Source organism: Drosophila mojavensis, unplaced genomic scaffold (assembly GCF_018153725.1).
Source record: "Drosophila mojavensis isolate 15081-1352.22 unplaced genomic scaffold, ASM1815372v1 contig_80, whole genome shotgun sequence".
Classification (NCBI taxonomy): Eukaryota; Metazoa; Arthropoda; class Insecta; order Diptera; family Drosophilidae; genus Drosophila; species Drosophila mojavensis.
This window is the reverse complement of record NW_025318906.1, coordinates 4,430,569-4,446,314: the sequence shown is the minus strand read 5'-3', so window position 1 is coordinate 4,446,314 and position 15,746 is coordinate 4,430,569. Positions and strand designations below refer to the sequence as shown.

General features: G+C 41.5%; 1 protein-coding gene across 7 annotated transcripts in view; it reads left to right on the top strand.

Annotated features, from left to right (window-relative positions):
* The window catches only part of LOC6578691 (pneumococcal serine-rich repeat protein), a 103,816-nt gene that overhangs the window by 11,322 nt on the left and 76,748 nt on the right, over nt 1–15,746 (top strand). For all 7 annotated transcript variants that reach the window (XM_044010969.1, XM_044010967.1, XM_044010970.1 and 4 more), the window contains 4 exons: nt 12,120–13,542; nt 13,623–14,289; nt 14,355–14,457; nt 14,599–14,730. In XM_044010969.1, the coding sequence (XP_043866904.1) occupies nt 12,472–13,542; nt 13,623–14,289; nt 14,355–14,457; nt 14,599–14,730 (1,973 nt within the window). In that variant the 5' untranslated portion in view covers nt 12,120–12,471. The remainder of the gene's footprint in view (nt 1–12,119; nt 13,543–13,622; nt 14,290–14,354; nt 14,458–14,598; nt 14,731–15,746) is intronic.

Sequence of the window (15,746 nt, the reverse complement as noted above, 5' to 3'; positions counted from 1 at the left end):
TTGGCGTCTTTGATGCTAAACTCTTAACAAGAATTTTGCTGCTGTTAATTGCATAATACGAACAGTCGAGTGTCGAGCAGCTGCTGGCGCTGTCTGGGCTAATCAGAAACCGGGTAAATGTCTAAAGGACATCCGCATCCGCATCCGCAACCGCATCCTCAATTGTGTGCCCTTCACTGGATTGCTTGGCACTTGGAAAGTTTTCTTGGCATTTTGTGAAATTTAATATAAAATGCCTTTGGGGGGCGCCAGCCGAGCAAAATGCAATTAGCATTGACAATTTGTGGGCGTGGCAGACGTTTCTATTTGACTAACTGCATATAAATCGGTAAATTAAGAGTGCAACCGCATTGGCAAATAATATTTGCATAAACTAAATAGCCATTTGACATTGCGGTTAGCATAAGCTAAACAATATATACATATGTATATGTATTTATGAGTGTATATTAAAATGCATATTGATTGTATTTAAATGACTAAATATATATGATAAATCATATTATATACATATATGTATATATTGCAATTAGAGTGAGGCCACATTGTGGGGCATTGATGGACTGATAAAGTGCTCAACTGACAAACTGAGCTAAGCCAAAAGTCAAGCTGAAAAGACATTAAATAAGCAAAATGGCGTAGAGAGATGTGAGAAGCGGCAAACGAATAGTAAATACTCTAAATGGGTAATTTTGCATATAATATATGGGAATGTATGATAAATCTGGGAGAGTTGAAGTTTAGAGTTTACTCCAAAATTGTTTTTGTTTTTTCTAAATGTTCTTTAGTAAGTTTTCTACTTTTACAATAACTAAATATAAATAAATTTTCTTTTTATTTAAGGCAGACCTAATGAAGCCCAGATACTATACTTTATATATTTGATCTATGTTATTCTTTCTTGTTTATTTTTTCTCTATCATGATTCTGTTATCCTTCTGTAGAGTATTTTCTTTTTAATTTAACTGATCTTTCTACTCAATTTCTTTTCTATCTTCTATAAAACTCAAAAAAAAAAAAAAAAAAAAAAAAAATACTCTCTCCTTTCTGTCTATGCTCTATTCTCTATTCTCCATTATCTATTCTCTATTCTGTATTCTATAATCTATATTTTCTATTCTCTACTCTCTATTCTGTATTCTCTATTCTCAGTTCTCCATTTTCTATTCCGTATTCCCTATTATTTATTCTCCATTTTCTACTCTCTTTGCTCTATATATTATTTTATATTATTTATTCTCTTTTCTCTGTTCTCTGTATTTCTATATTATATATTTTTTCTTTTCAAAAATGTTATCCTATTTATCTTAAGTTCTTAAACAAGCCTTCCCAAACTAAACATCTAAATTCTTAAATAAACTCTCTCCAATATTTTTGTGATACTCGGAAAAACGAGTAAATGGCACAAATATTGTTGTCTGTGCGGGACAAGCTTCCTCAGCAAGTTAAAAGAGCCCCAATTGCAAGAAACAATCGAAATGAGCAGGAAAGATCTACTAGTAAATGCCCTATAAATAATAGAACAGAATATAGTTGAGTTTTGTATCTAAGAATGTTGCTTTGTAAAAAATAATTTGAGCAAAGTGAAAAGGAAATAACAAGTCGAATTAGTTAAAAATTAGTTAAATACTTTACAAAGTTAAAATGTTTACTATTTCAGGTGCTTGTCGGCTAATCATGTCCACTTTGTATGCACTCACAACTACAGGGTATTTGGCAAAAATGTGACAAAAAAGCAAATGCCAGCAGCGCAACGGACAAATACTTCATATCTGCCACATGCATGCCGCACACATACACAGAAAATGCCACAAAATGTTAAAGCATGCGTATGTGTGTGTGTGTGTGTGTGTAGTGTGTGTGCCTGTGTTGGTGTTGGCAGGCAACATGACATTGACTAACGTGCGACGTGGACGTGCCAGAGGTTATAAAGCGAGACGCACAAACGCAAACGCAGGGGCAAATAAACACATGCAAGGCACACACACACACACAAACACGCAAACACACACACACATCTACACAGAGCAGAGGCAGCAGCAACGGCAACCAGCCAGGCATTATGCAGCAGTGTAATTTAACACGAACAATTTAATTTCAATAAAAAAAGAGCCCATAAAATTTTAGCCTCGTTTTTTCTCTGCTTCTTCTGTCTTTTTTTTTTTTTTTTTTGCTGTTTACACAAACTGCAATTGAATTTAATTGCTGAACTTGTAATTCGTGGTCCGCTAATCTGCGTGGCACACAAAAAAAAAAAAAAAAAAAAAATGGAAAAGAAAAAAATCAGCAGGTGAAAAGTGAAATGCAAATAGATGTGCCACTGCCAGCCTCCGCATGGGCGTGGCGGCAGCTGAATAGGAAGCCGTGCGCCGCGCAGTATGCAACACTTTTTGCAAGTCAATTGCATTGAATGCGAGTGGAGGGCGTCAAGGAGAGGTGGCAATGAGGAAGGCGAGCGGCGGTAGGCGTGGCACGGCACAAGGGCAAAGCCTGCCAGCTGTGTTTACTTTTGTCTGCGTGAGTGTGTGTGTGTGTGTGTGTGATATGCATACGCCTGCCTGAGTTGCTTAAATGTCAGTTTATATCTCAAGGATAAGCCGTTTTCCCATTGCTGCTGCTGCTGCTGCGTCTTTGGTTTTTCTTTTGGCACACACACACAGACGCACACACATGCATACACACAGCTGCTTTGTATACTATATATATTCATAATCATTGCTGTCGGCTTCACACATCATGATAAATGCATGAGCCACAAACACATACACGCACATACACACACACACACACACACACACACACTTATACACATTTATATAGCCCAGCCGTATGCAATCAACAATGTGTGCCTCTTCTTCTTTTAGCTGCTGTTGTTGTTGTTGTTGTTGCTGCTGCAAGTGCAACAATTTTTGTGTGTGTTTCGCACTCGCGTGTAATTAAGATTAACGCGTCTTCAATTTACAACACATCGATTTGTCGCCTCTATTGCCGCCACGCCCACAGCATGAGCGCAATTAGCAGTTGTCTGTCTGTCTGTCTGTGTGCGTGCATGGTTGTGTGTGTCTGTGTGTGTGAGTTTATGAGCACATTAACTTTTAATGCCATGTCTGAAATATGCGCGACTCGACACAGACATTTGGGCTATGGCCAAAGCTATTTGGATTGCTCATACGCCATGTGGTACGCACAAAAATCGCGCAGTCAGCGAACAGCAGCAGCTGCCTCTAGCTTGCCCAAAGTGATTACAGCAACAACAGCAACAACAACAACAAAGTGAACAATCAGTAGCAGCAACAACAAACGGCATCGTAATGAGCGCCAGTTAGTAGCAACACGAGATAAACTTGTTGCAGCGATAAACAGCTATAAATTTGCCATTCACTTGTGAGTGCGGGAGTGCGGGGGGTGTATGTTATATATATATGTATGTGTGTGGCGTCGTTTGAGCTGCTCTAATTAATAGCTTGAACGCATGCTTCTACCGACACACACACACATAAATAGACGCCCTCGTCCTACGCCCTCTGGGCGAAACACATTCATCTAAATGCTTTGCAATTAAATTGCACTAAAATTACATTTGTATGCGTGTAATTGCTGTTAAGTGCCTGTGATTTGAGATGCATCTAAACAATTTTCGAATGCATTTCAGTCTCAGTTTCAGTTTCCTTCTCAGTTTCAGTTTCAATTTCCGTTTCAGTTTCACAATTTCAGCTTTTCATTTAGCCACAGCTGAAATAAGTTTTCACTTTAACTGGCGACACTTTTTAATTGGCTATTAAAAGTTAGAGTCTCAGTTAGATGCCAAACAAATATTTATAATTGCTATTTAGCAAGTTACAAGAGATTTTATTTCAATTATAATTTTATATACAAATATTTATAATTATTATATTAAGTTATATTTAAATGCATATTTTCTATAGAAATTGTATTTAAGCTTCAGCTTAACTCTTTGATTTCAGTTCTTGCTTTGCGCTTGAGTTTGTGAAACTCTTTTATGAATGCAGCTTGAGTTTGAAAATTTATTATAGATCAATTCAATTAAAGTTTTATTATTGCGCATTGCTCTGATTTTATTGCGGTTTGTCAATATTTTCATATGCATAATACGCGCTAGATTTTTGCTGCAGCTATAATTTGTATAATTTTTTTTTATTTTTGAATTTTTATTTTTTGATAAAATAATAAAATAGAATAAAACTTAGCTTTTGCTATGCCTACCATGAGCAGATGATTTTTGGGTATATACAAAATATGCAAATAAAATTGTATTATGTTTTATGGCTAGATGTGAGCCCTGAGCTGTGTCTTTAAAACTCTTCTCGAGTCCGATCCATTTATTGCCATGAAATTTCCGAGTTTCTAGTTATACCTTGAACCTACTAAAAATAAGAAACCGAAGTATAATGGTTTTCTTTTCCGTAGATTACAGACAGAAGGATAGATTGCTGATCCTTATTAACTACTTAGTCGAGTTTATATTGCTTATCGCCTGTTCGTCCATCTATTTGTATATTGTGTCTTCCTATATATACATATCTCTCTCTCTCCACCTGTCTGTTCTGTCTGTCAATCCCTCTGCTGGTCTTTCTGTTCAGCGGGGTGTCTCTCTGTCTGTCCGCCTGTTCATCAGCTTGTTTTGGGTGTCCATCTGTCTGTCCATCTGTGGGTCCGTCAGTCTGTCCTCGCTGTCTGTTCATTGATCTGTCCATCCGTCCTCCATTCGTCTCACTGTCTGTCTATAAATGCGTCTATCTGTCCGTCCATCCCTACATATGTTTGCCTGTTCGTTTGTCCATCCGTTCACCAGCCTGTCGTATCTTCAGCCGTCTCTTTTGGCTGTCTGTCTATCCCGCTGCTTGTCCATCTGTCCGTTGGTTTGTCTGCCCATCAGTTAGTCTATTCGTCCATCTGTCCGTCCATGTGTACGTTCCTCTAGGCGCCTATAAGCATTGAAATTTGAGATTGTTTTATAGGAAGTTTTGCTCTCCCATCCACATGAGCTCAATGAAAATCGATAGCCAAGCTAATTAATTTCTTTCGAATTACAATATATGTATTTATAGATAAATATTGATATATAGTTGCGCCTAAAATTGACCGAAATAGCAAATACTCTATATGTTGTGAGAATTCTAGGCAATTCTAGGAATTATCTGCTTCGAGTAACTTCTAGAGCCATTAAAGCATTCCAGCTTATTTGCTGATAACTGTAATTTCACTATGTTTTCACTAGAATTCTAGCTTAAAGCTGAAATTTCCATAGAAAACAAATTGTAAATTCAGACGCCCAACAAAATGAATCATAATTCATGTGTGCATAGCATATGTAGAGAGTATGTATATGTATGCATGTATTTTCAATGGCCCAGCATCTTTTGCATGCCAATGGAAATTAAATTAAATTCAATTCAATTCAATGCGATAAACATTATAATTTATAAAAATATTCATACATTTATTATAATCGAATGGAATTTTAATTTCAAAGTTTTGCATTTGTCATTTGGCAAAAAATTTGCTGTTGTTGTTGAGCGTAAAAATTATTTTTGTTTGCTCAGGCATAATAAACAAGTTACGAGTGAGTCTACAAAATGTTGAGACCCTGCAAATACCCTGTAAAATATAAATATACTGAAAATGGGTTTATAAAAGCATAAAATTATGATAAATAAATTAGTTAAGTTCAATTTCTGTTTGCTGTTTATTTTAGACTCTTATTTTTACAGGGTATTTTTGTTTAGGCCTGGCAATTATTTGCTGCTTCCTGCTCCTAACTGAGTAGGCGTGGCAAAATTACACAGCCTGGCATCTTTTGCACCATTGCTACAAGTTTTCAGATACAGCTGTGTAATGACTATGTATATATGAGTGAGTGAGTGAGTGTGTGTGCGTGTGTGTGTGCTCCGTTGTGTGCTCTTTTGTGTGTATGTGTGTGTATATGTTTGAGTTAGCTAACTTTAACGAGGCAACAGCTGCGCCCTTTGCCCTGCTAGTGATCTGGAAGCGAACGCGTCATTAAATTACAAGTGCGGCCTGCAAATGCACAGCAGAAAATGAAAGAGAAAGAGAGTGTGTAAAAGAGAGAGAGAGAGGGAGGGAGGGAGGGAGTGAGAAGAGTGTGAACAACAACAGAAGTTCTTGAGCAATAAGTGAAGAGTGTATATGTGGGTAGAGGGGACGGAGGGGGGGGCAGGACAGAGGCCAGCGGGGCGGTCAAGGCCTGCAGCGTTTGGCCAACAGGCCAATTGTAATGCATATTTGATTTGTATTTACGTACTGGCCAACACAAATCGATTGTCATGCGGACGGACGGACGGACGGACGGAGGGTGCATGTTGAGAGCCAGAACAAATGTTTTACCATTAACAACAGCAACAGCAACAACAATAATAGCTATAACAGGAAAAGCAATTGCAGCACCATAACTTTAAAGCAGCAAATAAATAAAGCCTGCATTCATAATTTGTTTCACATGAAAATAAAATTAATGAAACGAAATGGATAAGAGGCAAGGACACTGCGTATACACAATATTTCCTGCCTGACTGAGTGGCTGGCGGGCTGCTCGTCTGGCAATTGTAGGTAAAAACATGAAATTAAGCGGAAAAAATTAAATTTAATTTTATTGCTGCTGCTGCTGCTGCTGCCGCCGACAATGGCAAACGGAAAGGCAGTCCATTCATAAAAATGCCAAACACAACAACAACAACAACGACTACAACAATTGGCAGTCAAATACCAGAAAAATATATATGTATATATATAAAAAAATCAAAACAAATTAGCTGTAAACATTTTTCGACTTTGACTCACATATGTGTTTATAATGAACGAGATATAGTTAGTTGATTTTCGATTTTTATCAGTGGGGCAGGAGGCGGCAGCCGCTGTTGATTGGCCGATTGACTGATGTGACTGCGGCAGCTAAGAAAGTCTATAAATATCAGCTCGACTATTCCAAATAAACAGAAAGCGTCGCAGCGAACTTCAATGGCCTTCAGCATTTGGGAATTGTTTTTAAAAGGGAATCAATTTCTATAAATAACAGAAACTAGATGAAAATAGCTAGAAAATAGCTGATTGCCCTCGAAACAGCGCTTATATGTAGCAAATGTGGCTACATTTCGAATGATTTACGGTATACAATAAACTAGTATAAATTTAGTATTTCTATTAGCAGGAAATTCAGAGGATTTTAGCTTTGAATAACTTGAGTTTTCCTTCGTTATGTAAAATTCAACCTCCTGATACCCTGCAAACAGAGAAACTTTACGGCAAATTCTCAAAAATGATTTCGCTTAAATATTGATGATGATGATTCCCAATCCATCTTCAAAGAACTTAGTTACTAGTAGACTTGAATAAAATATATTGGCATGTGTTTTTTTGTTTACCTAAGGCATATGAAATTTATATATTTGCTCCCTCACATCTTTTCCAATTATTGCCATATCTTAGATATTGATTAACAGGCTCAAAGAACTGAAGAATCATAGGAAATGAATGAAGCAAGTGATACCAACATCAGACTTCAAGTAACTCTGGAATAATACAAGCTAGAATGACTAAAACTTCTGAAAGAAATTAAATTTAAAGTAAAAGTAAAAATTAAGGAGAAGCTTTAATCAGTCCCCTTTCTATAAAATAATCTCTCAAGTATTCAGGAGCCTGAGATGCTGCAGAAATACGAAATAAATAGGTAATATACCAGCTAAGAAATTCTTAATTGAGATTTCTTTTGTCTCTTTGGGTATTCATGATATCTTTATCATGCAGAGGTCTGCCCCACATATGTGTCTCTTGACATTTTTGCTGAGTTATATACTACATACCAAATAATTTTAATTGCCTCAATGATAACGTACATATGTCATCGATATGTGCTGAGTTTTTGCATTTGCATAAAGCCAAAAGATGTTCTCAAATGAATTGTAAGAATGCAGACGAGCAGCAGCAACAACAACAACTGGTGTCTACGAATGTCAGCTGAAATGTAACAGTTACAGCACACACACACACACACAGAGGCAAACGAAATATTTACACACTGACGCACACTTATTCACATTCGTTTTACATGTTTGTGTGTCAGCAAAGTGTCAGGTTGCATTTCATATGGCTCATCTGGACGAAGGCTGTCAAAACCAAGAGAGAGCGAGAGGAAAGGTGAAGTGAGATGAGGTGAGGTGAGATGAGAAGCAGGTGCAGCGGGCATATAGGGGCACATTGGTCGACTGCATGGCATGACATTGCCGTCGACGTGAAACAGTGGAGCCTCCGAGTCGGACCACGACGACAGACTCTTCTTCACAGACAGTTTTCACTAATTATCTGACACGCTGCTAGAGGCCGAGACCGAAACTGAAAACTGAAACAGAAACAGTAACTGGGGACAGGGGACTGATGTTGCTGCTGCTGCAGCTCGTTGCGGCCAAGGACTCATTTTGAATGTACACACATACTTCCACACACACACACACACACATATGTATATATACATACAATATAACACACTCTCTGCACACACAAACTTTACGTGCACATCTCAGAACTCTAATTTCAAAGGTCGTGCCAGTGCAAAAAGCGTTTTCTATTTGTTCTGTTTTTATTTACATACCCTGCATTAAAACTCGTTCCAAAACCGGGTATTTGCAATGGGCAGAAGTGTGTGTGGAAGTTGAAATATCTTTATTACAATGCAAATAAATTTATGTTAGAGCAGTTTATGTTAACCTGTCGCTGATCAGCTTACGCATGCTGTTAATCGACTGTTATTATAATTGCTGCTGCTATAGCAATTCCCACTGTAATTGATTCATATTATTTTAGATGGATCTTTTTCTAACTCTCATTCTATTATACCGACATACATATATAAAAACCTTAACTGCAATCCGTAAAACATTTACGGAATATAAAGGATTTCAGTTGCCTGAAAGCCTCTAACTGTTGCAGTAACTGTTAATGTTAGCCAGTTAAAGTTAATGTTAGCTGCTATTCGCGGAACTTCCATTGCCTCAGAATTACTTTTAAAGTGTTTAACTATGAAGTTGAAGCCATTTACAGAGTATCTCTTAAATAAATAGTTGAATTAGGTTCACTGTTTTTTTTTTCATCATTGTTTTTTTTTTTTTTTTGCCGCTGAGCTTCTCTTGTTTCGGTGTCATGTGTTTTAAGCCATGTGCATGTTTTATTTGGCATTCGCCTTTTGTGTGTGTATTGCGCTGCAGTACGCCACTTTGCCACGCCCACCAAATCGTGTGAAGGCCGCCGCGGCGAAAATAGGCGTCAATAATTGAATACCCAGCAGTGAATGAGCATCGACCAAATACATACACAGTATAGAGTTGATTAAATTTAAACAGGCGCCGTGGGCGAATTCGCCTTGGGCCCAGCTAATGGCATTTACAATTCCGTACCAGATTTCAACGGCTAATTGCACCTCATTAATATTAACAATTGTATATATATATTGTAGCATAGGCCATGGTTGAGCGCATTAATGCCAATTGCAAATGCTGTATGCTGTATGCTGTACGCTGTATGCTGTATGCTGTGTGCTGTATGGGAGACAGGACATAATTTGGCACATTACATATACGATATGTTGTACAGCATATAGTATGCGTGCGTCCCACTGTGCTGGCTCTGGGCGAAACACTAATTAAGCATTATTAATGCTTGTCATTGACATCTGAAAGTGAAAGTAACTCGCTCGCAAATACAATCAAATAAAATTTAATGGAAAAAAACGACCAAGCGTTTGGGTCCAAAAAGTTCTGTTGACAAAAACACAAACACACACAGACACACAAACACAGTTGTACGTTCACCATTTTACCGTTGAAGTTCGCCCACACAAAACCACGAGCACACACACACACAGCCACACACCCTCTTTCACATGGACAGCAACAAGCAGGTTGTTAACAGCGCTTTAACAGCTAGTGAGCGAGAGCATAAAAATGAGAGCGAGCTAACTGAGCAACAGGACGTGCTCTCTCTGGTTCAACTGTTGAGCAGCGCTGCGCTGCTGCGGCTACGGCTGCTTCTGCTGCTGCGTCTGTTATTTACATTTGTGGTCGCCGCAGCAACAGTTATTATTTTGCTTGCCTTCTCTTTATGTCCTCGAATGATTTATTTTTGGACTGGCTGCGACGCCAGCAGCAGCGGCCCTGCCAAGTTAAGGCATGTGGTTTTGTTTAGATTTATGCGTACGCTCTTGCTCTAGCTCTTGCTCTCACACTCGCACCCGCACACTCTCACTCTCATTCGCACCTCGCTGCCCACTCTCTCTCTCCTGTCTCTCTTTGGTTTTGTTTGCACGCTTGGCTTGTTTGATATTGTATTCTGCTGCTGAGAGGCGGGCAGATAAGATGCTTAGGCAGCATGGCTGGTCGTCGACGATTACTTAGTAACGGTTAACTTTTCCTATGCGAAAGTGCAAATTTATGCATTCAACTTTTTCCATTATCCGGCCGTATCGTTTAATTAGCGCCTGCCGCATGGCATATTTAAATGCATGCGACTAAGCCAAGCCTGTGGCTTGGCTGTCCCCCAAATGCGCAACTTTCTTCAGGGCTGCTGCCTTTGGCATGTTTTTGCATTTAATCACTTTTTGTTCGTGTTCCTTTTGTTGTTGTTGTTGTTGTTTCTATTACGGTTGTTGGCGCCATTGTTGTGACCTTTTTTCTGCCTCATTTGCATCTCGCTGCCAGTGGCAGGCCTACGAACATGCACTAATACATATGTTTCACTATTTATCTCTGTGTGTGTGTGCGTGTGTATATTGGTCTGTGTGCTTTGCATATTTCAAATGTCGCCGTCAACATGCACAGTAGAGCACAGCGATTGTGACTGCGGAAATGAAAACAATATCCATTTCCATTGTATATTTTTATTTGCTGGCAACGACAGCAACCGTAGAAGAATAAAGCGTAGCAGGAGAAAGCGCAACGGCCGTGGGGATAGCTGTCGCTGGCACACGCCCAATGGCCCAGAGCACAGTGTCCCTGTGCCACAGTGCCACAGTGCCACAGTGCAGTAAGCGAGGAGTTCCCAAATGGCGAAGAGTTGCCAACATCAAATATAACTTTTGCAGTAAGTCATTGGGGAAGAAGTTCACAGGAAGCAGTTCGTTGATCATTTAATTTTGATTTATGGCCGCTAAGCTCAGCTAGTCTTGTCCAAGCGCCATTGCAAAGCATCATTAGGGATTCTTTCCAAGCGCCGGTAGTTTGCATTAGTTCTTCATTGATTATTTGGAGATTTATTTTCTGTTAAGCTCAGCTGGTGGTGTTAGGAGTCCATTTAGCTGCGATCAAGCAGTGCAAATGACATTTCAAATTCTGCAAATAATTCGAATAATTTGTTATTTTGCTCAGCTGGAGCTGTTAAAAGGTAAACATCGTAAATGTCTTTTGGTATTTTCCAAACGAAAGCTCATTTAAATATGATTTGTTTGCTGCTAAACTCAGCTGGTGCTGTTATTAAGCAAATAGTGCTGCAAAATGCAAATCTATTATTATAAACAATAAACAAATAATATTCATTGTGTCTAAACACAACCTAGTTATTTCAATGTCCATTTCCAACGAATTTTCTGATTAAATATTTGTAAATAGGTTGCTTACCTAATGCATAAGGAATGCACATGATGATAAAGATAATTTATAGCCAGTGCTGCAAGCGCTGTTAGCATAATGCAAATTTTACCGTTGCAATAAGAAACAACTTTTTAATATGGCGGAATTTTATGATTTTGTAAAGAAAAAATGAACTTTTTAACCAAGGTTAGGCGCACCTGTGCGCATGAAATTATGTATATGTGTGCGTGTGTATGTGTGTGCGTGCAACAAGTAGGAAGCAGCACTCATGAATAAAAAAGGCAGCGAATCAGAATTTGAATCACAAAAATGTGCAAAACTATTGGCAAACTGTGGAAGCGTGTCCTCGCTAGCTGCTTGAAGTGGGACAGAGTGAGGTCCGCAATGGGGAAGGGGAGGGGGGGGGGTGGCAGGTGTGCGGCCTTGTCTCATCGTCTATGGGCTATTGAACCGTCTTGCCATCGGTGGTTGCGTAGTCTAATATTTTTTTATTGTCTCCCATTGCAGGTGTGCACCATTTGGATATAAGCGGCACTTGGAGCACCACTTGAAGTCGTTGCGAGCGCTCAAACGAGAGATTGCCGGAGAGATTCATTGAGTGGCAATTGAGGCGCACACAAAAATATGCGACGTATCAGCGCCAGCAACAACAGCAACAACACAGCGTGCGCTGTGGCAAGCACATGACAAGCAGGACGAGGACGTGGACCAGGATCAACGGCAGCCAGGCCGACAATAATGCAAATAGTCGTAAACAACAAACACAAACGAAACAACAACAAGAAGAACTACTACAGCAGTAGCAGCAGCAGCGGCAACAGGGAGCAACACCTTAGGCAGAGATCTCCAAGTGGACAACATGGCCGATGCAGACGATAGCAACAGTGGCGGGGGCAGCGGCAGCGGCAGAGCTGGCGATTCGCTGCAGCTGCTCAACAACAAGCTGGACAAAGCGGTGTCCACAAATGATATATTGCTGGATCTGCAGCGTGCGCTCACCTACGAGGCGGTATTCAGCACGCTCGTGGAGCACAAGATGCAGGCGCTCAAGCGTGACTATGAGGAGCACAAGCGGGCGAAGCGCAAGAAGCGTAAGTCAATTGGGCGCATTCTGCTGCCGCGCAAGCTCTTCGGACCACGACGCGCCAGCAAGGAGGGGTCCGAGGAGGAGGATGTGGAGGTGGAGAAAGAGAAAGAGAAGGGGGAGAAGGAGAAGGAGATGGAGAAAGAAAACCAACTGCCTGAGAAAAGCCTGACTCAAGGCAAGACTGCACCTAGCCATAGGCCGGCTGACATTGAATTGGCGACCGGTTCACTGCCATTGCAATTGGAGCTGGAGGATAGCGTGGCCAGCACGTTGAGCAACTCATCGGGCGGCCGCCAGGCGGCGCGTCACAGCCACAGCCTGCTGGTGCAGGCGCAAACGCATACGCCCGCCAAGCCGCCGGCGGGAGAGCATGAAAGCAGCAGCAACAGCGGCAGCAGCAGCAGCTCCCATGAGCAAGCCTTGTCAGTGCCTGACCCAAGACATTCCATGAGCACCACGACCAATGGCGAAGCCGAGTATCTAACTCCAGTTGCCTCCTGCTACGACAATACCTCAGCGACAGCCACAGCAACAGCCACAGCGACAGCGACAGCTACTGCAACTGTGATTGGCCAGCACAGCTCGACGATGGCGGATGATAGTTTCACTGGCTCGCTGCATGGCAGCTTGGAGAGTCTGTCCTACTCCAGTTCACGGTGCACGGTCAGTTTTGGAGGCGCTGAAATTATTGCCTTGGCCCATGGTGATGCGGATACGCGTGAGCGTGCGCGTTTGGCTAAGAGATTGCGCATCCTGGAGGCCAAATCCATAAGCGCCCAATGCAGTCCCGTCTTTCCGCGCAGCATGGTGCGCACTATGCCGCTACCTGTGCCACAGCAAGCGGTGAGTGGAATCTGTTGTAGTTGCTCCACTTGGCTTTTAGTGTCTATAGTAAATCTTTATTAATGTCTGTCTTCTTCCAGCGCATTCATGTTCATGTTCCCTCCAGCCTGGCCAGGCAGCCGCCTCCGCCGCCCCCCCATGTGGCGGTGCAAATCGAGGCGCTGCGCGTGCCACAGCCTCCAGCCCAGGCCCAAGCCCAAGCCCAGCTGCAACGCAAACGTCCTCTGCCCAAGCAGCTGTCCTGCACTGAAAGCGGCAGCGATTTCGACGGAGCTGCCGCTGCCTATGCGCGATATTTCTCGCGACAAAACACATCCGAAGATAGCGCCAATGTAACGGTGAGCACAGTGCTGGCCCAGAGCGATTCGCAGTCGTTGCACGCGCTGCCCAGCTATGCCAACACGCCGACAGCCTCGGCTGGACGGGATTCGCTGCCGGAGCGCCTCAAATCACGTAGCACCAGCTTGCTGCCCATACGACGTACGCCCGAAGCGGTTATAATTCCTATGGAGGGGGAGGTGGGCTATGAGCAGCCGTTGCCGGCGCAGTTGGCCGAGAAATTGCAACGCATGACCTCAACGTCAACGGGTTCCAGTGTGGCTCCCACTGGCTGCTGCAGTGCCACCAAATCGATGACATCCAAAAAACCCTTTCAAAGCTTTAAGCCAACGCTGACGATGGCCGCAGCGACAGCTGCCCAAAGTACGGGCAGCGATGATGAATATCGACGTCGCAAACGGAAGTACAGTAAGAACTGATATGGTACGACGCCACAAATAGCAGTTACTAATACAATTGCATTATGCTTGCAGAGCGTCACCATCGCTGCTCGGATCCAGCGCTTGTTTATCCCACGCCCAATGGCCTGCAGCAGTGCGTTCATGTGGTTGGGCAGGCGTCTGATGCCCCGGCCATGTAAGTCGTCTAGCTGCCATTATAAATTATATACGTGTATATATTACATATGTATATGTATACATGTATATAAATATGTGTATAAAATGTCCACCAAAAGCGTCGCCTGTCATTTTCATCACGCTCATTTATTACCCGCAGACAATGCCCCTATAATGCCGAGGACTCGCCTTGTGACCTGCAACTGGACATGGACACTGACGCTGATAAAATCGACGACCTTGAGCACATGATGCCCGGTGGCGGTCATCAGCGACATCGCAGAAAGCATCGGTAAGTCCCCATATGCTATCGCAACGTGTCCATCAAGCTGCCAGTAAACAATGATACAGTGGGACTTGAGTAATTTAAGTATTGGTAGAAAATGATTGTATATTGGTAAGAAAATGTTTGTATATGGAATGGTGTATATAGATAGTTATATATCAATTATTGTGCATAGCTAGAATTATCTTAAAACTTATTAATAGTAATGGTATTTATTAGCAGCAACTCAAATGAAACGCTAACAGACTCTGTAATAGAATTGCGAAAGCGTTAACAGAGTTGCTGATTTTTAACATGCAAGTGCTGTTAATATTTCTTTATTTCGCTGTTAAAGTTATGAACTTAATTAAAGGCAAACATTGAATTGTTAATTTTAAGAATATTTGAAATTATTTATGTTTTCTATGTAAACAGTATTATTAGATGAATTTTAAAAGATTTTGTGCCGTTAATTTACATTTTCAACCACTGTGCGTTACGGCCATTTGGCCAAGCTAAGAAATGATTAGAGAACTTATAAATGAATGCGCATTAGACGACATTGATGAACATTTGGGGCAGCTGCACAGTTGGCCATTTGTTCATTGGTCAGCTGGTCAGCTGGTCAGCTGGTCAGTGCGGCAGCAACAAAGGCAACATAATATGTATGTAGAGCAACATCCTTTGGTGTCCTTGAGCTGCACTAATAAATGTGTCCAGCTGCAAAGCGATTGTCAAACATCGGCTAATGCATTCCCATTGGGTGTTCGCCCACTCCGAAAACCCAGACAAAAATTGATTGACAAGCTTTGTGCGGCACAGCTTTCACTTAGCGATGGAGGTAGAGAGTGGGAGAGGGATACGTTACGGATGGCGACGGTATTCGCCGACAGCACCTGGCCAACGCGTAAACCTAAACCCCACTAACCAACCGACCGACTGCCAGAGACTGATGTTGCCTTGTTTTTTGTTTCCACTTTTCCCATTTTTGTTGCTTTTGTTGTTTTTTTTTTTTTGGAAGCATCAGCAGGCACTTCCGCTGT